The sequence below is a fragment of the Saccostrea cucullata genome, unplaced genomic scaffold (genome assembly GCF_032062105.1).
Source record: "Saccostrea cucullata isolate Sc308-1 unplaced genomic scaffold, CSIRO_AGI_Scuc_v1 ctg5111, whole genome shotgun sequence".
NCBI classification, from domain to species: domain Eukaryota; kingdom Metazoa; phylum Mollusca; class Bivalvia; order Ostreida; family Ostreidae; genus Saccostrea; species Saccostrea cuccullata.
In genome coordinates, this window is record NW_026931519.1 from 24781 (window position 1) to 48363 (window position 23583).

A 23583-nucleotide genomic window follows, 5' to 3' on the forward strand; every position below is an offset into this window, starting at 1 on the left:
AGTAAATAACTTCAGACTAATTTTTTTGTGCTAGATCCATTATGACGTCATAATCAATTTCAACTTTCTTTTTCCCGTACTTTACAGCTTTAGCAGAATTATGTAGAAAATGGGGTGTTTTCATGGCATTCAATTTGAAATCATATGAAAAGTAAACCGGATACCTATATTAAATTTGATATTGATTTATAGAAGAGGCCACGAACATACTAATTACCGTTTTCTGAGAGACTGTAGGCAATCTGGATACATTTCTTTTGCCGAATACGAAAAAAACTCCCATATTCATGACTGGTTTTCTTAATTTTTCATTGAAAATGACAGTTTAAAATACAGTTTTTCATCTTGTTTACCTACAAATTATGCCCCGAAACACCTTATTTGACCAAGCTAAAGTTGTAAAGCATCAATAAAGGAATTTATTTCTCAAGTTTGATAAATCTGTAGGCACCTTTCATTTACTAGATCTTGACCTTAACTCAATTTATATTTAATAATAAATAAAGGTAAGTTCACTTTTTCACTCATTACACTAGTAGCACAGTTTTACTTCAGTGTCTCCTTCGTTGTCATCAGCTGTGATACCGTGAACCAACTATTATATTCATGTCAACTTTTATTCGCGATTCGTCCGTTTGTAATCAATCCGCGACTTAATTTTGGCGACTTAAGAAACATTCTCAACATAAACAAAGAAAAAAAAAGCGGTTCGTGATTATTTTTTGCGAATGGAAATATATCACGAAACCCACGAATATTCCTCGCTCGCGAATAAATGTTGGTTTACAGTATTCCCCCTTTTATTTGTAAAAATTCCTTTAAAAATGACGCACTTCAAAATCTGCAGGTTTTCTAGACACTCGTATTATCTGAAAGAAAATTTCAAATAAATTAAAATAAGGTTTTCTGCCTTTTAAAAAGAAAGAACATGAAAGTACAGGCGTTTGATATGTCATGACTAGCATTATAGGATCCGGGGGTTATGTGAGAAAAAGATTTAAATAATGTAAGAGCAAGAAGATGCAACAATTTCGAATGCATAGATTTTCATTGCTGTTTTTCATATTTCAGAAAAATAAAGGTTCATATTACCGGTAATATATATATCAAACTATACGATCTTCGTAAGCCCTACTAAATGTTCGAAATGTTCTAAAACAATTACTCAGAAAAATAATTTACAATATTTTAAATGTGCTTAAAGTTGTGCAATTTTAATTTAAAAAAAATACTTGATAATAGCAAAAATTATTTCTATTGTAACACGCACGTGTGTAATTTTACATTTAACAAGAATGTATACATACAAATACATATTGTATTTATTGCCATTTTGTTCTCAAGAAGAAGATCGATCCTCAAAGAGTGTTAATTCTCGTTCATTGCGTCCTATAAAAGAAACAAGTACATGGACATATGTACAGGTATTCGTATTATGTTTAATGATAAATTGTACTTACTTTTAAACCCACATTTCCCAATATATCCAAACTATAATTTTTTTTATTCCTTTTTAAAATCTCAAATTTCTATGGGTCATTTTTATACATGCAAATCTGAAACTTACAAAGGGGAAGTTGGAAAGCATTTATGATCGTTCAGGCTTAACTAGCGTAATTTGAAGTAAATATATAATCAAATTTAATGATTAGATTTGTTGCATTTATTCCCAACCACCAGAACTTAAAAATACATAATTAAATGTTTTGCTCCCTTCCCCTTCCGTTTTGAAATTGAAAAAAAACATTTTTGGAATCCTGTTTGAGCCTTCAATAATCAAGGCTGCTTCAAATAGGATAATTTGATTTCCAGAACAAGCCGCCTTACTTCAGGGCACTCTCTTGGGGGATGAGGAAATTTGTAGTGAGGGTAGAAATTCTTTTTTTTTTAAATCTTAAAGTTGCGAAGCGTGATACATGTAAATTATTAAAGGAAAAATTGAAATAAAGTGATCAAACAATAAAATTGTGTCACTTCAATGCACCCATACATTTTTTGTCCCATGACCGCACGTCAGATTTATTTATAAGCAAATCGATTCGGACGCCAAACAGCGTGGTAAGTATTTTTTATTTCTCCTATGTCAGCAATATATGATTATGGTAAGTTATAAAGTAATATTAAAATATCTTATCTCTGAAATCCAGTTCATAGGATTATCAAGGCATTTTCTAATACTATTACAATATTCATTGTGGTTTTCTATTTACTATATGTAAACAAACCACGGCACGTGGGCAATGTCGGATTTGTCGTCAGAATTAACTTCCCAAGACTTTCACTCAGGAAGGTTAAGAACAATTTAAGAGACATAGTTCTGTTCTTTAAATAAATGTGCCTATTTTCGACTTTTCAAAAATTGTAATTAAAGGTAGCTGTGGTTAATGCATGGCCTGATGGAAATACCCTTTTCTAAAATTAGAGACAACTCATGAGCGAGGTCCATTAAGGGATGCATAAGAGTCATGATATTATATTTACTGTTACGGATTAGGTAATGAACAATAATTTCAAAAATAAATCAATTAAAATATATAACAAGTCCTTAATTATTATTTTATTTCATCAGACATTTTGCATAAGCTGTTCATTCGGTTATTATCGAAATGTATATACTATGAATTTTTTTTACCAGAATGGCAGAAAAAAAAGAGCAAATGTTCAAATGTTTACCCCTTTTTGTGGGAATATACATATGGTTAAACGCTATAGGTATTATAAATTTTATGTTAATTTCAAACTAGTAAATAAATCAAAATTTACGTTTTCAATACCGATTAATTTCAACTGTTCTTGTTAATTTTGCTTTATTTTGAAACAAATAAATTATCTTCATTATTGTATAGAATAGAATATACATTTTTAATGTTTTATTTCATGTTAAAATTAAGTTCATAATTACATAATTTTATACAGGATATTTTAAAATAATTATTAATCATTTTAAAATAATCAATTAAAACTTGACATACATATGAAACACTACCTTCCAAAACTTTCTGGAATAATTTTCACAATTGTTTATGATCAACTTCGTTTATATTCTAAATGGAGAAAAAAGTAAACAACATCTGTAAAATTAAATAAAAAAGAGGATGATTGAAGTTAGACTTAAGAAAGGAAAAATCTAGTTCTAACTACATTGTAGTACCTATACGTCCAAAATAACAATCCAATACTCAATTAATACACCTATATTCCATGAGATCACACTTATAGACACTGAACTATTGCTAAGCAGATCATTCGTGTTTAAACGGAATAAATAAAAGGATCCATCCAATCATGGAACGGAAAAACCGAAAGAGTTAAAATTCAATATTTTCTTATATTAACCCGAATACACAATGGCTAAAAATAACTAGTCTACAGGTATTTTCCCTGTATTTCAATTCGTTATTGCAATATAACACATTGTACAGGATGAGTCATTATTAATAAAATTTTATTGATTTACTTTCCAGAGTGTACCAGCGCGTAGTTTTCATTTGAAAATATTTCTCAACTGTTTAAAAAAAAAGTACCTATGCATCTTTTGAAATATATCCTCTGATAAAAATCATTTTTTTATTTTACAAATATCCTTTGTAAAAGGGGTCAAATATTTTAATTTGCTCTTCAAAAATTAATTAAAATTACTCATTACAGTCAACTTAATTCAACGCAGTCTGAATAATTCAATGGTATTGCATGTGTTCATCGTTATACAACCAGGAACATACAGGAACATATACATGCATCTATCGAAGATGATACACATGTTAAAGCAAGAGAAATCGATGCAAATATTAAATAATTCTAATAGAAGTATTTTATTTTGAGAAATCAAATATTACTACATGTAATATAGAATGAATAAAAGAACAAATGCACCCCCTTCTGAACCTTTCATTCACCCAATCGGCAATTCTCGACTGACTCCACTTCGCTCCATTCAAACGTTATGTGCGAGGCACGATCACTCCGAGGAACTCCGAGTGCTCATTCACCTGACTGTGATATAATAATTATTTATAGATCTATTTCAATTCAGATTGACAAGGTAAGCCAACATCAACTTTAAAGATCTCATATGTTGTTTATGTATAATAAATCAGTCACAGATATATTTATATATGAACTCATCACATAGCCAGTTGATAAAATTAATGCCAAAATTCTTCTTCGCTTATCTTAAACCAAATCGTAAACTTTAAAAGAAATTAAGGTCGTCTACCCAGATAGCATGAGGACATTGGCCCAACGTTGGCCCAACAATGTCGGTTATGTTGGGCCAATGTTGGCAGTTTTACGTTGGCCCAATGTGTTACTGCTCATTGGCGCGCCGTTGGCCCAACATGTTGGGCCAATGTTGGTACAATACTGTTTGTTCATTTGTCAACGTTGGTACAACGTTATTCCAACATACCAACGCCAACGCAATATTTTTTTAACGTTGGCCCAACGTTGGACCTCAGTTCAAAATATAATCATGACGTTGGTCCGACGTTGGTCCAACGTTGGTACAACGCTTTTGTTGAAATGCCAACGTTGGTACAACGCTATTCCAACGTACCGATGCTAACCAAATATTTTGTAACGTTGGCCCTACATTGGACCTCAGTTCAAAATATAGTTATTATGTTGGTTCAACGTTGATACAAAGCTGTTTCTTGAAATATCAATGACACAATTATTCCTCAGTACAAATGTCTTACAACATGTACAAAATTAATTAAATTCTGTAATTTTTATTTCCCAGATTATACGACACAATTAATTTCACCATGTTTGGTCAAATACTTTTTTCCTCCTAAAATGTATCACAATATATTCTTTGCCACTTTCACTTTCATTAAAGTATTCCATGGAATGTAACTAAAGAAGGAAGAGGTAGAAAGTTCAATGTTTCTCAAGTACACTCCACATCACTATGTCCACTACTAAATATCACTTTGATATAAGAGTCTTCAAGTTCTAACTGTAGAGTTTTGAAAGGTCATATTTGCATCACTTATCACTTTTTCTGTTGTTTATCTGTTCTTAGAATCCATGTTTCCCACACATATAAATCAGTCCCTTCCATATACAGAAATGCCACATCAATAGTCTCAGAGTGAAGAGGGTTTTTCCATCCCGGCAATTCCTGCAAACGTTAAGATTGTCATCAATTAAAATAGTATTTTCAAATGTTCATCAGCATCACACATATTTTTAAAGCAATCCTTAAAATTGAATTTCACATTAGTAATTATTAATAACAAATACAAAATAGTTACTTACATTTCACTGGTTAACATTCTTGCGTTCACTTACAGATCCGGACATATCTGCTCTGTTCAAGCCCGCCAATTCCTATAAAAGTTAAGGTCGTCATCAATTACAATTGTTTAATCAGCTACCTGGTACCAATAATTTGAAAGCCTACATGCAGGCCATTACAATGTTGTGTATTTCACATTATTAATTATTTCAATAACAAAAACAAAAGCTATACTTACATTGAAAGAATTAAAATTCTTGCTTTCACTTAAACAGACACATACGCTTTGAATTGTTAAAGTGCGCGGTTAAAAAAAACTGATTTAAAGATGACGGTTTCCTTGGAGACCTATGAGTCACCTGCCGAGCCAGTGAATTTCACCAGTGACCTATTTATTTTGGAGCCCAAAACTTGCAAAACACATGCAGCACTTTAAATTTGATTCAATGATGCTAAATATAGAATCTACCAAGATATAAAATTACTATGTATTTCACAGACTTATAAGGATTGTCTCATAATTTCCATTCAATATATAATATAGATCACATGTTTATAATGAGTTGCTTATTACATTACCATCGATTTACAATAGATAAATCTAAATTGATGAATACTTTTCGCAACATTGGACCAACGTTGGACCAGCATTTCATCTCAAACATTACAGGCTACCTGTACATGTACTAGTAATCCCAGTATTCCTACTATTGGACCAACTCCAGTTCAGTCAAGCACAAGTATATTGTCAACATTTATTAAGCTGGGCCACCGTTGGGCCAACATTGAATAACCAACAATAAGTGGCAATGTTTTGCCACTAACGTGTACTCAGTTAGACCTACGTTGGGCCAACATTTCATATTTAACACACAATGGTTTTAATCCATGTCAACATTTACTCGGTTGGACCTATGTTGGGCCAACATCTTAATGTCCAACACCAAATCGCTATGTTTCTTGTCAACATGTAACTACAATGGGCCAATATTGGGCCAACATCACATGCCCAACACCGTTGGTTTAGCTTTCATGCCAACGTAAATGAACGTTGGACCAACGTTGGGCCAATATCACATGCCCAACACCGTTGGTTTAGCTTTCATGCCAACGTAAATGAACGTTGGACCAACGTTGGGCCAATATCACATGTCCAACACCGTTGGTTTAGCTTTCATACCAACGTAAATGAACGTTGGACCAACGTTGGGCCTACATCTGTTCCCCAACGCCAACACTCCACCAACCATACAACCAAAAACCAACGTTGGCCCAACGGAGTCATGCTATCTGGGTAGGTCTTAAAAATAACGTATATCGCTAGATAAATAAGTTTTTTCAGTTTTTTTTAGGAGCAGGAGTAATATGTCAAATGTTGAATATTTTAATTAAGAAATGTATGCATAAATATTTTATTAACCGAGAAAATAATGTTATAATTCTATATATATTTTCAAAACATTGGAAGTACAGGAAATCCCCTTCACTAAATTTAACCTGAAGAATAAAAATAAATAAAGGAAGTAAGAACTATATTTAGTCAAGAAATATTTTTTCTTTTAGTTTTTAATTTTCATTGTTTATACTTTGAATCAACATGAAATACTTCTTCAAGCATAAAAAATTAAAGAAAATATAAGTTAAAAATTATTATAGTTTTTCATGATATCCTTTTTATATCTTTATTTTAATTATTTGTTTATTTTTACATGTATTCAATAAATTGGTCCCATAATGTGTTACATGTACATGTATATCATTATAATTTAACTTTATGTACCATGTAACATAATATTCTAAATATATATTGCTGACTTGTGTAACAAGTTTACTTGCCTCATATTTTATATACATGCAGTTATATATCCAATTAAACTGATTCATGTAATATCATATTATGTATTTCAAAAAGTGCCATGACTAAGATATAGTGTATTTATAATAAGCTTACAACTCACACCAGTTGGTAGGAGGGGGGGGGCTCATCCTCCAAACCTTGAAGAATGTATATTTTCATTTCATATATATATGGACAAATTCTTCATAAATAAATTGAATCATTTTTAACCCCCCCCCCTCTCGTAAGTCGCCCTTGTGGAGCTATGGTTAGAGCGTCTGCTTTTGATTGGCGAAGTAAGGAGTTTTTCTTCAGGTCGCAGGTTCGAATCCCACATTGGGACGTGGAGACCGGTCCTTCGGATGAGACCGTATAAACCGAGGTCCGATGTCGCAGCAGTGGGTATTGGTACGAAAAAGATCCCTCACTGCTTATGACCGTGAGTGTCGAGTAAAGTAGGAATAAATTGTCAGCCCTCCATCGGCAAATTGTACATGTAGCATTTTCATATTAGAAATATATTATAATAACAAACAGACGTTAACTAATAAACAAACAAATAAAACCCCTTTCACTTTTCTTGGTATGAATGTCACACAGAAAGAAAGCTCTTAAAATATATAACATCCTTGCTTTTGTAGGTACATGTAATTTACTACGGTCACATGTAAATTTGCAGCTTTATTTTGTAGATTTTAAACATCAAACAACACAACATCTATTAGAAATTGGATAAAAGTATATATATTATTATTTGTTGTTTAATGCCCCTCTCGAGAAATTTTCACCCATATTGAGAAACAAGCACTTGCCGGTGCAGAGCTGAAAATTTTGTCCTAATTATACTCGGCACTTACGGCCATAGAGCATTGAGGGGTCTTTTTCTTGCCAGCATTTACTACGACATGGAAGTTCGTTTTATACAGTCTCATTTGAAGGACCAGTCTCCATGTCTCACAGTGGGAATCGAGCCCCAGAAGTAAGGGTGAACTTCTCACCTCGCGACTATAGATCAGACGCTCTAACCGCTCTGCCACAGGGGCTACAGGTCCATAAATGGCGTAGATAATAAGTAACATGATTATCAAATAGGAGGGGAAGAATTCTAAGAATCGCAGAATAATTTTACGGGTTAAGGGGGAGGGGCTGGTGTTTGAAGATCTATCAAGAGCCGTGTGTCACTTTGCGTGAACCCTGCGGTCAACGCAGTAAATATATAAACGAGGTTAAACCGGATGCCATGGGCAAATATAATTAAGATTACGCATGCGCAAGAATGCTAGAGAGTTCGCCCCTATTAGACAACTTACACGTAGAATGGTTCGTTCTATTCAAATTAGAATATGCCATTCATTGACAAATCTCACTTCGAAATCTGCATATCGTATTTATCTATTCCTTGGCGAATCCAAATTTCTCTCTTTTACATATACTTTTATAAACAAACTAAACATTGATTCTATGGCACAATTATTATTAAAAAAGTAGGAAGAACATGTAGTTTATATAGATAACGTAACAACTTCAATTTAAAACTTTGGAAACATTTAACAATTAGTTTTAGCTTTTAAAAGATAGAACAAGTCTTCACATGCATTAATTTAGTTTTGAGCATGAAGGCTCGCAGAATAATTTGATATACAGCAATCGAAGCTTGATAGGGGCCTGTAGCAAATGCTTCCATGTAGGGGAAGGGGGGTTCGAAAAAAATTTTATATAGTACAGAGCTGTGCTACACGTTTAACGTCAGATCTATTTTTCAATGATAGATTTCTTCCGTATAAATCCAAAACAGATGTGAAGTCCAAGTTGTTATGGGCTACATTATCAAAAATGAAAAAAGCCCGATTTTTTTAATGACAAAACTGTAGGTTAATCGGAGATAAAATTCAATAATTTTGCTATGAAACTACTATCAGTAAACGTAGACAGATCATTGTAGAAATGTGAACAAACCTATATAAATATTTACTAAACCATGAATAATCCTCTAATTGAATTTCTGTTAGAAACACATGCGTATGGTCCACGTATTGCAGTCCTTTTTTTTAAAGGAAAGCTACTTGTTTGTATATATATTTTAGTTACAAGCATGAACTTTCTGATGTTTATTTTTTAACAGGTGCAGTTAAACCAGGATATACTTGTTTGTCTTTGTGTAAGAATATGACAAATATCGAAGGTTAGAAATAAGTTAAGAAATACTAGTAAGCAACAAACACAAATAATGGAAGATAGTTCTGTCTGTGATGACGAAATTCAAAAATCGAGCGATTTCATGCCTGAATCTGACGAGGAAGATAATGGTGAAGAAAAGGCAGATTGTTTTGTTCCTGAATTCGAGTCGGTTCATCAAACAACCAATGAAAGTCAGAAGGATATTAATCTTTGGGACAATTGCAATGAAAACGAAAGGGAGACGTTAAAGCAACCAGTTCAAGAAGGAAACTCACCTTATAATATCTCCAGATCCAGAAGTGATGGAATATGGTACTTTGAGCCAATATACTTTGTGAAGCCTTCATCTGTGGATGCAATACTCCCAGTTATGATTTGTCGAGAAAAGCAAATGACAGTCATGTTGTTGAGATTTCATCTTGACGAAAGTCTTGTTGTTGAAATTAGTTTCTATCTGCTTTTCTCAGAAGGACTGTATCTTCCAATCCAAATCGCAACCATGCGGATAAACTTACAAGAGTACTTCATACAGAGCGGGATGGCTGAAACAAACGGATTGGAACTGCAATATGATGAAAACTCTAAGGCTATGTTCAAACAAAAGCAGGACTTATCACATCAAGCTGAATATAAATTCACATGTGCAACAGAAAATGCAAATCTACCAAATTTGCGTCCAACTATTCAAAGTATTGGAAAAAGGAAAGCCTTATCGAAAGATGATGAAAATCTTAAAGGTTTATGCTCGAAGCTTTCATTGAGTGATGTACCTATGGTACCTCCAAAGTTGCATATTGAATCACAAATTCAGTGGTCAATGGGTAAAGATGTACCCACAAAGTTATATTCAACGAGTTTGAAAAGCTTAACACTATTCAATAATCACCTTCTACCGATGTCCAATAGACAACTGAGTGTAGTTGTGTGTATGGTATTGTCACCATGTTCATCTTCGAACCATTCTCCCCAAGACTCCCAAACCAGTGATTCCCACGAAGAAGAAAAAGTTGAAAAACCACCTGAATTGACGGATTTCTCAAATATACCTTTTGGTAATAACTTTCAGGGAAATTTAGAAGATGCTGACAAGTATCGATCAATAGTGTTGGATGAGCATACACATGATTTTGCATTTTGTCCAAGATATGAAATTTCCAGCGACTCGTCTTTTGCACATCCAAATGTGGAAGAAGAATGCGAGGAAAAAGTGGAAGCTTTCCCTCGATTAAAAAGACAATTAACTCTGTTTCATCAACTTGAAAGTAACGGAGGTCATGCCTCAACTGATAGGAATAATGAAGACAGCCATATTCCAGCATCTGCAACTGCTTCTTTAGAATTTCCGAAAATTCTGGTGGAAAATAAGACTGAAATGGAAGAAAGGAAAACGAACATCAACGTTATTGAGAAATGTTCTGTTGAAGTTTTCTCGTTAGATACAGAAAAAAGCTCCGATAGTGAGGAAGTTTTTATTAACGAAAAAAGTGTCGGTGAACAAATTACCGAAAACACTGGCGCCAAGGAAACAAATTCCTCCAGGTGCGGAAGAATCTTTCCATGCGCTGAAGACCTTTGTTTGGATGGGATGCATACAGATAACATGAAATTAAAGAAAATTCTGAATCCCTCAGAACATGAGACTACTGTAGAAAAAGTTCCAAACAAAATCCTCTTTGATTTAAACCGGGCAATAAGGATTCCATTTCTCAAAAGTCCCATTGCAAATAAAAGGCTGGTCACATCAAAGAATTTTCTGCGTTCGTTAAATCAGTCGAACACCAGCATGTCTCAGCAAACGTCATATTCCTCTGAACGGCATAGAAAGTTCTCCCGATCTAGAAATACTTGCCATACAGCCAAAAAGAGCATGAAGATGAAAAATGCAAGACAGTACAGTAAGAGAAGTAAATGTAAGCACCCACAGTCAGAAGAAAAACCATCAGATGTTAATGACTTCATAAAACTGAGTTGGAAAAGACAATGGGTCGGACATGAGAACAACAGTGAATTACATCAAGCCATTGAAATTTCTCAGAAAAATGATTTGGCTTTATCGAACAATTCTGTCGAAAATTGCGATGAACAAGATGGCGAATGTGTTCCACAAGACATAAAACGATGTTCTGCGCCTTTTGAATTGGGACAAAGGGATAGTGCTTATGGCACACAGTCAAAAAGGACTTCAGATGGAATGAATGGATACTTTAAGTCTTCAAATACAACTTTCGAATTTCCATTGACTGAACAGAAAACAAGCAATGTTTTGGGTATTTTTGAAGACGAAAATGATATTGAATGTAGTCAAGTTGCTTTCGAGTCCTGGCAAAGGGATAGTGCTTACGGTACTCAATCGAAAAGGTTGTCAGATGGAATGAATGAATATCTTGAATCTCACTTTATATCACAGATTAACAATCACGGATTGACATTGATGAAACAAACTTGCAATGCTAGTAAAACTGCTGTTAGGTGTACAGAAGAACCTGATATACAAAGTACACCTTTTTCTCCCCAAAAAAGACCAGTAGAACATTTCCAGAGTAGAGTTGAGAGAGACAATGCAACAAATGTCTTGCAGATTGACCCCCTTTTTGCAAAAAAACTTGCTACATCTGGTTTTCCATTAGAAGCCCTGTCCCTGAAATTTAATTCAGAACATCATAAAACACAAAAAGGTTCGAAACAGTCTGAGAAGAAAGACCCTTCTAAGAGGTTTGTAATTGAACTTGAAATGAAGGCCAAATTAACCACATTGGATGACGAGTTTAAAGACTTGCACTACAGCTCATCTGGCGGAACTTCCGAAAGGACTCATACTGGTAACCGACCCACAACGCATATAATTACAGTAGACCCAGATTGTTATGAGAAACTTGCCGAAGCCCGATCTACCCTTGACTTACAGGGACTACTGCAACCCCCATATACACGATCAGTTATCACAGCAGACTCTTCATATCTAATGGAATTTTTAACTTGCCTGAAAAATGACAATCTTGAAAACCACTGTGGATTAGTCTTTAAAAACGAGGTCAGTACATGTAAATTATTTACAGTTATTGTAAGTTAATACCAAAGCGTGTAGAATAAGTGTGTTAAATATTTTCATATTACAAGTATGCAAGGTAAAGTGTAAAGATTTGTATTATTTGAAAATTTCTTATCCAGAATATTCAACAAGTCGTCAAGAGAAATGCAAAATTTAAAGTTGACCAGGAGTACAAAATTCTGCGAAAACTTGGTGCTGGTGGACATGGGACCGCTTATTTATGTACCTGCTTATGTAATAACAGGAATATTGGAAAACCTTTTGTTGTGAAAAAGGTATGATTTAATGCATTGATACTTCATAGAAAAAGGCATTAAACGTGTATGCATGTAAATCTATGTACTCTACTTTGAGACTTTGAACCATCATAAAGAAACAAGAATTCAATCACTAACTTGTAACCTCCTTTTGTGCAGTGAAAATGGAAACAAGAAAAAGCTAGACTCTTGAACTTTCTGATAAAAATGTAATATTTAAGCATAACGTTTTTGTGTTAGTGCCAACGTTTTGTACTAGATTTAAAAAAAAAATTTAGTAGTTTCAAGATGAAATTGTACTAAAATAAATACATCTTTTCAACATAGATTCAAAGAAATCGTTTTCATGAAGAAGAAATCACTATACCCTTTTATCATGGTGAGGAACATTCCCGGATGTTAGACGTGTACGGAATAGTGTTAGAGGGTGATGAAGTCTCAGTCCTGATGCAATATGCAGAAGGTTAGCTAGAAGTAAAACTAAATGTAGCCAATATATCTTAAATAATTTTACTTTCTAGTTGTTGCATTGGTATAAATAAAATGATATGATCTGATACCTGTTCCAATGCAAATGAAGAAAATAACTATAAAAAACACTGTTAAGGTAAATGTTAAAACCCTGCTAAACACGAAAACTTCTTTACTTTTTAATAAAGGTGGTACTTTAAAAGAATGCAGAACTTCACCAGAAAGAAATATCCAGCATGTAATTGCAGCTCTGTACAGAGTCTTGCAGAACGTGCTTGAGGTCCATCGCCTTGGAATTGCTCATTTTGACATTAAAGGTGACATTTAAAGATGTTTCTCATTTTTTTTAAAGCAAAGCTACTGTGAAACTACTTACTTTCAAGGGGGCTACTTTGCGTTGTTTGCAAAATATGGAGAGACCAACGAATTCATGTCCACCGCAAAATATAACATTCCATATGCATTACTTCTTAGCATTCACCAACCACAAAATCAAATTTCCACAAACTAATATTTTCCTTTTAAACCCCAAAAGTTGAACTTATGAACATGCATGATTTTACAAGTACCGTATTCTTAAAGCAAATTATTTTGCTCTGCTCCTTTTATTTTTGTATTGTTTTATGGACTTTTGATCTTGAATACTGTTTGTTATTTCCATATGTTTTATTCAATAAATATGCGTTTTCTGTATTTTAGAGGACAACATCGTCTTCACGTTGAGGGGAGAACCCACCTCGGCTAGATTGATAGACTGGGGATCCTCCAAAGTCATCCATCAGACCAATCAAAAATACAGCAGTGAGAATGTTTTATCTTATATCATAACACACTGCTTGTTCAGGTAAATATATACTACATTTACAGAGAAGAAAACAATACTATTAGAATGCAAGGAGTTATAAAAATTATTATCTTACATGTAATGTACTACGACATCAGCAATGAAATATTGTGTGATATGTACTAATATTTGTTCTAAATGTGATGACTACAGTTAGGTATGTATCTACCAATGTTAATTGGTCAGAAGCGATATATCCTATTTTGTAGATGGTACCAAGCGGTTTTATCCACCGGAAATGCTACAAGACTGGAATGAATGTGAACTTGACCTAGAGAAGCATGATGTTTGGACAGTGGCCTGTGCTTTTCTTTCAAACATCAATGGTTCCTTTGTGTTTGATGACCTGTGGAAAAGATGTGAGGATCGGCAGCCAATGTATAAACAGGTACGAATCGTATGTATCTATGGAACGAGTCGTATCTATATATTGTAGGAATCGTAGGTAACTATGGAAGGAGTCCTATGTATCTATGGTACGAATCGTTTGCATCTATGGTACAAATAGTATGTATCTATGCTACGAATCGTATGTTTCTATGGTATGAATCTTATGTATCTATGACACGAGTCGTATGAAAGACAAATACATTGAAATATATATTTTAAATTTGCATGATATGTTATTTATCATATCTACATTGGTATAGTTACATTAAAACCTGATATTGGTACTTGTAGGGCTTGTTAAGCACGCATGTTGTCTATGAAGAGCTCCTGAAAGGGAAACTTCCACCAGGTGATCTGCTCCTTCAGCTGACAGATCTGTTCATGTGGATGTTGGATCCGGATGTGACGACACGTGCTAGTGTTTCTGACGCTTTAAGTCATCCAGTATTCCACTGTAAGATACACATTATTCTACTTGATTGATTTCAAGAATGGTTTTATAATGTGTAATTTAAATAATTATAACATTGTTTAATATAATAATTATTTTATGGGATACATGTAATTCAGCAACCTCTTTAGCTATTTGTCCATTTTTTATCCCATAGGCTGTATATACGAAGCGACTGCCATGAATGGACTATGTGAGGAAAGCAGTGGTATGATGATTCTTTAATCTTTATCAGTGTTTCAAATTGTTATATAGATTAAAAAAACTTCCTACATGAAGTTTAAAATATCATATTAAGATGAAATGTTTTAAATTTAAATGACAATACGAAGAATTTAAATTTGAAGCTTTTGTTGTTTTAATAAAAACGTTTTAAATTATTTAATTATTTTTGTTTGAAAAATAATAAGAAGCACGAATTCCTGAAACCTTTATTTAATGGAAGTGGGATTTTTGTAGAATATAAAAATGCTGTATTCTTCAAAATCAAAGGATAAGTTTACTGAATCTGTCAATAATCTTTTATACAAGTCTTTCATTTTCTCTTTACATGTACTTTAATTTTTTCACTGTTAAAGCTTGCATATGAATAAATTTTTATGCCTAACACTTTCATCTGCAATTGCAAATAGATAAGTTGTACAAATATACGTTTTCATATTAATTATATCTATCTTTGGTGGATGTACGAAATAATAGCCCCATATTTTATATGACATATTTTCTTCATATATTTCAATCCCAATAAATGTTTTTAAATACGTTAATTGAATATGCGCCAATATTAATTTAAAGTTCTACTTGTCAAAACATTGTTTTTTGCATTCAGTTCACATAAGTAGAGCAGCATATTTTATTTAACAATTTAATTACTTTAAGTATTCTTCCTAAATATCGTATCTTTCTACTGTTTTTTTTCGATTTTTCATAAGAAAAATAAGAAATCTTCAATAGTGACTGTCAGTAAATAAGAAAAAAAACTGGTAATTGTTGAGTTTCAAGAAATGCTTAATATCTTTGTGTACAAACCCATTTTAAAAACCCTTTTAATGCATATACTTATTGAAGTCATATTTTTGGTTGATTTTATTCATGTTTTAAAGGTTTATTGAAGACCTATCTTTTCATTTATATTTAGGTTCCTCGGACACCAATTGCAGACCATTGGTCCGCCTTCTCGTCCACTATGATAAGAGTCCGATCTACATTAATCGTCTTCCAAGAGGTTATCCAGTCAAACAACTAGTCAGAGATGCTAGATTCAGAGAAAAGGTAAAGTGAAACTAATACTGGTATGATATACCAAATCCTATTATTTCTTTTCCTGATTTTTTTATAACAAGAGACGCATTTCCAAAACTTTATGTTCCGCATTTCTCCTTACGAGTTTGTACGACAACTAATTACTAGTATTTCATGAAAACTTAGAAACCAGACAACAGCAAAATGACTTATTTTAGCAAAAAAACATATTTATATATTACATTGTTAAATTTCTTCTTAAGGTATGTCACTCGTGAAATTTGTTAAATTAAGGATTTATGGAGAAGTATATTTTGGATAAGTACACGTAAAGAATGACTAAAAAACGCAGAGAAACTAGGGGGTTAGTGTGCATCTAACTGATCAACGGTACGATGAAGTTCACCTTTTTGCACTTAAAATTTAACTCTTTGGTCAATTACTTAAACCTAAATTATATTTTATCAGATGTAACCATGGCAAGAAATATAATCTTATTTTACGTAAAATATTTTGAAAAATATTTATCATTGAAAAAATCTTGCAAATTATTGTGTGACCTTTCTGCACTAAAAAGTAACATGTTTTATGGTATTAAAAAGTTAAAAAACATTTTCTTAAATCAAGCTTTTGACGACTTAAGTGTTGATCAGTCACAAGTATTGAGTACTTTAAAATAGTGAAAGAAAAAGTTGGGATCAGTGATGTTAATTTTGAAATATTGGTCAAAATATGTGATTTTCAGGCAAAAAATGGTGTAAATTTTATATTGACTTATTTGACATATCTTCATTTTTTGGCAATGTTTGTTGAAGGAAGGTGTTAAACTTGTTCTAAAAATATAAATTAAGACCTAAATTAAATATTCCTAGCAATATCATAATGGAAAATATTCTCCAAGTAAAAGTATGTGAGGCTAAATTTCCAAGATATTAAATTTGATAAATGTGCAGATTTGCAGAATTATCTGCTAAATATCCTTCCACCACAAAAAATAGTCCCTCGCAAATCTTGCTTCTTTGTAGCTTTCTGAGCAGTTTTTTCGTCGAATGTTAAAAATATTAACATTGTTGAAATTTAATATGTTATAAAAATTGAATTGTCATAAATAGTTTTGAAGTAAGAGGTTCTGCGTGAATTTTTCCAAAAAGCTGACGAGTGTTTAGGATAATAAATATCGGGGAGGGAGGTAACTGGAGGTTTGTCTATCTACTCTCGCTATGCTTTGATCAGTTTTATATTTTTCAGATTGAGTCACGTGTTCCACAGGTAGAGAGACGTCATGGCTACTGCCTCCTGAGAAACAAGAAAAATGTTTTCTCTATAGATAGCGACTGTTTCCTGGAACTCAGACCAGTATGAATAAAAAAAACATGAGTCATGTCCTTTTCTGAGGCAATCAATTGTCCACTGGCTGTGTTCAAGAGATTTCAATCAATACTGACGAAGAGAAAGTTTTTAATGTTTTCATTTGTTGAAATATATGTAAATTCATTTGATAAATGTCAATATATTGTTATATTTATTTATTGTAGTTTATGGAAAATACGACGTCAAGTTTTGTAGTTTTATTTTGAATTTGATGAGACGCAATTTAAAAAGTCTTGCTTTTTATAATGAATTTTGAATTTGCTTAGAAAAGGAAATAACTAAGTTATCTAGATTGATGCTTTGATTTTTTTCTGAGTGTGTGTGTGTGTTGATCTGTTTATTGGTGAGATATTTTTTTCCTGAAAAGGAAATTTTAAAACAAAATGAATCTAGATCTGCGCTTTGATTTTATCCAGTGTGTATGTGTGTCAATCTGTTACATATGATAAAATAAGCATGCTCTGTGTATTTTATAATTGTATAATAATGAATCAAAATAGTATGTAAGCAAAATTATTGGTGTGAAATATTTTTATTTTGACTAGTAAAAGGAAATTTCAAATCAAAATGAATCTCAATCTGCGCATTGATTTATTTTTCGAGTGTGTGTATTTCATAATATGTTACTTAGTACAAAATAAGCATGCTCTGTGTATTACATATAATTGTACAATTGTATAATGCATGTAAAATATACTGTAATTATGCAGATTATATCAAGTTCTTGGTGCTTTTTGATGAAATAAATACATGCTTACATTAATTTTTTTATCATTTGTATATGTATATATACACCAGTGTATATCATCATTTGTAAAACAGAGAGGTTCGATAATTCTTAAAATTTATTGTACGAGGGTCATTCAAAAAGTTCTTAGACTTTTGTCCTAACTTTTAAGCTCATCTGAGCCGAATTGTTCAAATCATGACCCCCGGGGGAAGGGCGGGGCCACTATGGGGAATCAAAGTTTTACATAGGAATATATAGGAAAAATCTTTGAAAACCTTCTCAAGAACCACTGGGCCAGAAAAGCTGAAACTTATATGGAAGCATCCTGGGGTAGTGTAGATTCTAAATTGTTGAAATCATGACCCCCAGGGGAAAGGTGGGTACACAATGGGGAATCAAAGTTTTACATAGAAATACATAGGAAAAATCTTTGAAAATCTTCTTCTCAAGAACCACTGGGCCAGAAAAGCTGAAACTTATGTGGAAGCATCCTGGGGTAGTGTAGATTCTAAATTGTTCAAATCATGACCCCCGGGGGATCATGACCCCCGGGGGAAGGGTGGGGCCACAATGGGGAATCAAAGTTTTGCATAGAAATATATAGGAAAAATTTTTAAAATCTTCTTCTAAAGAATATACTGGGCCAGAAAAGCTGAAACTTTTGAAAGCATCCTGGGGTAGTGTCAGTTTTAAATTTGTTCAAATCATGACCCACAGATGAAGAGGCGGCTACTGCCACAATGGGGAATCAAAGTTTTACATAGAAATTTATAGGAAAAATCTTTGAAAATCTTCTTCTCAAGAACCACTGGGCCAGTAAGGCTAAAACTTAAGTGGAAGCATCCTGGTATAGTGTAGATTCTAAATTTTTCAAATCATGACCCCCGGGGGAAGGGTGGGGCCACAATGGGGAATCAAAGTTTTACATAGAAATATATAGGAAAAATCTTTGAAAATTTTATTGTTATAGAACCACTGGGCCAGTAATGAAACTTAATGGAAGCATCCTGGTATAGTGTAGATTTTATTTTTCAAATCATGACCAATTTAAAAAGGGTGCTTTTTACAATGGGGAATCAAAGTTTTCATAGAAATGTATAGGAAAAATCTTTGAAAATTTCTTCCTGAAAAGAACCACTGGGCCAACAAAATGAAACTTATGTGCACATTGATTTTATCCTGTGTGTATGTGTGTCAAAATGTCTAATATGATCAAATGGGTGTATAATGCATTATGTATTACAAAGGTATCTGTAAAAAAATTATGGTCAAATATTTTTATTTTGAGCGATGTGGCCAATGGGCCTCTTGTTTTGAATGGAGAAGACGCTACAAACCGTGTTTGAAATTAAGAAAATTAATATGATTTTGACAAACTATCTTAACGTTGTCTTTGACCTTACAATGTTGGTTAACCATACTCCGTGGTAACAAAACATGTTGGTTTAAATTTTGTTAGCTAACATGAGTTCTATTTGATCAAATGGAATGAAACTTCACACTTCGACTTTTAGTCATTTATGTGTGTACATTCAATCATTTTTAACACAGAGGGGCTCTTGACTATATTTATTGTATCTATATCAATGGATGGAGTATAAGCGATTGTAAAGGTCATTAATTAACAAAAGCCACTTGACCTTAATAAATCAAGATACGCCCTTGTGTGCCTGGGGAAAATGATTCAGCTATTGAAACATTCAATGTAAATTGTGAAGATATATCGAAATATGGCCGATCTCAAAAACGTCTCTTGAACAATACAAATCTGTGAAAGGGGCTTAAAAGTTCCATAGGTGGGGTCAAAAACTTAACAAAATAAAAAAAAAAAAAATTATTAAAAATGGAGTTGAAAAAATCCAATATATCTTGACAATAAGATGCATAAAAGAAGGGTAATATAATATTTGGATGTCATGGTACGCCAACAGCAACGTTAATAATTTGAAACTCACCAGTCTGAGGAACAGACTTCGTACTTCATGAATTGAAACTTTTCTGACGTAATCTGATTATCATGTCTGTTTTTAGCAATTGAATAACCCCCTTAAAACATACGCATTTATAGGTATATACATTGCATAAACCTTGAAAGTTTTCGTGATTTGAATAATTCCTATTTAATAATAATTTTTTTTTAAATGTATTAGATACACATATATTTTTTTTCTTTAACAATATGCCATAATGCGACTTTTAAAATCAATACACTAATAGACACTAACCTGAACTGACGCTTTCGTTACAACCATTCTTGTCCGACATTCACAGTCCCCACATCATTTGTAAAACGGAGAGGTACAGTTCAAAAATCTGATTTTATGAAAGTAATTTATCCCCTGAAATCAACTTTGTATTCATTTTATCACACAAAATCCTGACTAATGATGCTATTTATTAAGCTACACGTCATGCAAAATACCAAAAATAGAACTGCGTAATTTTCCCGTTCTATACGAGAAACTTAATAACATGATTTGGCAAGAGTCCATGACATAAGTAAGGGTTACATAATTAATTCTTGTATCACGTATACAGTAATATATGTACATATTATATAATTTTGCTGCTTTCTTTTTCAAAATTAAAAATCTTTTGTAAATATTTAAAATAAATTCATACACAAGTGTCATGCTCACAAACATAAAAACCTGCTTTTAATCTTACTCAAAAATATGTTTTACTATTAGGGACATTGAGTAGGAAGGGAAGAATTCGTGCCAGCACTTACCTCGGTTTATACGAACCGGTCGACGTCTAAACTTCCCACAATGGGAATCGAACCCGCGATTCTATAAAGCCCCGCGTTTCTTTAAAGCAGTGGGTCTTACCACTGCCCTATTCGGGCGCCTACTTATACGTAGAAAAATATTTTTACTCTAGCTTTAATTTACTTTAACTTCAAAATAAGAGCATGATCACTGGTAATTTATTTTATTATTTTTCTGAATTGTTCCAACTATCTGATTGGCTCAAACTGGATCACATGATCAAGTATAAAAACTGTTACAGACTCGACGTTTCTATTTTAAAAATTTATAAACCTGCTGTTTCTACTTCTGTGAAGCAACAATAGTGCTGACGTCACAATAGTCATTATAGACTTGATGTTTCTAAAACAGTTACTGCAGCTGGTTTTCATTACTGTGACGTCATAATGCAATGACATAACAATGCCTTGGATGAGAAAAATTCCAGAAAGAAGGAAAACTAACTGATAAAAAATAATAAAACAATTGTATGTACAATCCCTCGATATATAGATTAGAGAAAGCATATCGACCTCGCACTTCGTGCTTGCTTGACCTCATCAAAAGGCTATAATTGTATATTAAAGTTCACTTTTTCCCACTGAGTAGCAAGAAAAATCCAACAAAAATCCAGAAATCTTGAAACTACAGATGTACCTATACTATTAGAAATAGTCAATTTAAGCGTCAGTGCACGCTCTTTTAATGACGAGAGTGAACCTTTTTTAAAAGAAGCATATTGCATTGAAAAACACGGATAAAAAAGAGCATTATTTTATTTACATACAAGCAAAATGTATTGGACAATACAGCATAAGGAAAAACGTGAAATTGAAAGATAAGATATCATGTGCTCTATTTTTTCCTCAGTAGTGGTACTTAAAATTTGAACAAAAATCGATAAATTGATAAGTTTTAAGGCTGTTTGAATTTTGAAACAGGAAGAATAACCAGTGTTAAGTAAGTAATACAGCTCGTGAAAGAGTATGAAAATTTTAAATTTCAATATTTATATTTTTTTAAATACTGTAGAAAATTGTAATTGGAACATGAAACAAATGTAACCTACTAATAGCTCAAAAAAATAAAATATGCAGTATAACTGTTATGTCAATGTGCTTAACCAGCGAAAACAATTCAAAAGATGTATATCTTCTTGTGTTTATTACATAATATATTTAAAGAACTGCATTGTTTGATTTTCTTATTTTTAATTTTTACCTGTGGACTTTTTCATTAATAACAAAAATCATTAATATTATGCCTTTAAATTTTGTGTAAAGTCAATATATACTGAAAGGAAAAAGAAACGCAGGGTAGCATAATTTTCGATAAAAATTTGACCACATGACCGAAAATTACGAAAATTGGTCGGAAGGGAAATTTAGTTACTCTGCATCAAAATCAGTATTCAGAATTACTCAACCGTAAAATCTATGACGTCATGTAGGGAAAACGCTAAAAAGCCCAAAACACGTGCAATTTGATAACGACGAGTTTGTCAACAAATCTTGTTGCATTATTTGATGCATATGAGGTATGCACATCGTTTTTCAATATTAAGACACATTATGAATTTATTGCAATCTTGGCACAGTTTACGGAAGTTCAATTGGGTCTTGTTTTCGAATTGCCTAATTAATGAAAAAGGCAACAACGGTTTACTAAGTAGTCTCTTGTAAATTTTCCCCCATAAAACTTTTTACCCGTTGTCAGAGAGGGTCTGGAATGGTTTTCAATCAACCGTGACGATGACGATAACGCGAAACAGAGCCATGTTAGGAGTGGGTTATTCGTCCTGCCATCTCTTAAATCGCCACCTTACTACCACAAAAATAGCCATTTATAGAGTAGACGATTATAATCATTATATTCATACGACATTTGAAAGAAAACAATTCCACAATTTGGTTTTTTGAGCCAGTCAACTTACGGTTGTATTCCTCTCACTGGCGCATGCGCGCGCCGTTTGACTTAGTTTACCCATGCTAAATATAGCCAGGGTTTGAAAGATAAACACTCTGATGAAATTCAATGCAAAGGAGAAACAAGACTCTGACAAATGCAAGAGATAGACATTGAAGAGAATGAGAGTTTTCGATTTTCACTTTTGGGGGGTATCGTCATTTGAGCTTCAATAACTAGTGAATAATTAGACAAAATCATATGAGAACTTGGTTATATCTTTTTGAAAGATGATTTTAAAAGGTAGATAGGAAAACTAAAAAGTATTTTAAGAAAAACAAATTTAATTCACCTCAAAAGTTTACCCTGCGTTTCTTTTTCCTTTCAGTATATGTAAACACAAAATACAAATTGCTAGAGAGATATCTTGATTCAGTTTATCCATGCAAACTACAATTATCCATATTGTTTCATTTTTAGTATGGCAAGAGAAACTTGTTAAAATAAAATCATCGAAATCTTAAGAACCCAAGGATTTCAACTTACATATGGTCAGACTTTTTGAAATACTGAAATCAAAATATAACACTTTTCTAGATATTATTAATAATTTGTTCAATTTGTACGTTATTTGATACATGTACTTCGATTTTCATTTTTATTTGCTTCTTGTGTTCTATTTGTTTGGAGATTTTTTAAAAATCATTTGACTCTTTTGAGGTTTTTTCTTTGATCCTCGCGATCAATACGATTGATGTATTGCTGATCCAACCTTTGGTTATTATTTGGTCATGACCCGACAGGATTTATGATATCAGTCGTTTTGTTATCTTCAAAGTTCCCTTCCATATCTACATTTATCGATC

The 23583-nt window shown here is 32.7% G+C and overlaps 1 protein-coding gene and 1 long non-coding RNA gene across 5 annotated transcripts; one reads left to right on the forward strand and one right to left on the reverse strand.

Moving 5' to 3' along the window:
* Positions 1-9: 9 nt before the first annotated feature.
* Positions 10-20407, reverse strand: LOC134232801 (uncharacterized). Of its 3 annotated transcripts, none has more exons than XR_009984856.1 (4): positions 20288-20406; positions 14533-14720; positions 12931-13031; positions 10-869 (listed from the first exon to the last, which is right to left on the reverse strand). It is a non-coding gene; the product is annotated as an uncharacterized LOC134232801 (long non-coding RNA). The 3 variants fall into 3 exon arrangements; XR_009984857.1 differs by lacking the exon at positions 20288-20406 and adding an exon at positions 14843-14917; XR_009984858.1 differs by lacking the exon at positions 10-869 and adding an exon at positions 12597-12761 and having other exon boundaries at positions 20288-20407.
* On the forward strand, positions 1323-18071 carry LOC134232799 (uncharacterized). 2 transcript variants are annotated; one of them, XM_062714773.1, is made up of 11 exons: positions 1323-2058; positions 9202-12288; positions 12426-12581; positions 12891-13026; positions 13223-13351; positions 13734-13835; positions 14088-14266; positions 14560-14722; positions 14877-14927; positions 15858-15991; positions 17210-18071. In XM_062714773.1, exons 2-11 carry the CDS (start codon positions 9307-9309, stop codon positions 17321-17323), a joined length of 4146 nt encoding a protein of 1381 aa, XP_062570757.1. In that variant the 5' UTR covers positions 1323-2058; positions 9202-9306; the 3' UTR covers positions 17324-18071. The 2 variants fall into 2 exon arrangements, with proteins under 2 accessions (XP_062570757.1, XP_062570758.1); XM_062714774.1 differs by lacking the exons at positions 15858-15991; positions 17210-18071 and adding an exon at positions 15179-15450.
* Positions 20408-23583: the final 3176 nt, after the last annotated feature.

Excerpts from the sequence above, each read along its gene's own strand:
- LOC134232799 (XM_062714773.1), top strand. The coding sequence starts at position 9,307 with ATGGAAGATAGTTCTGTCTGTGATGACGAAATTCAAAAATCGAGCGAT. Across the intron at positions 14,267-14,559 it reads GGCAGCCAATGTATAAACAG|GGCTTGTTAAGCACGCATGT; the intron begins GTACGAATCGTA and ends TGGTACTTGTAG. Across the intron at positions 14,928-15,857 it reads ACTATGTGAGGAAAGCAGTG|GTTCCTCGGACACCAATTGC; the intron begins GTATGATGATTC and ends ATTTATATTTAG.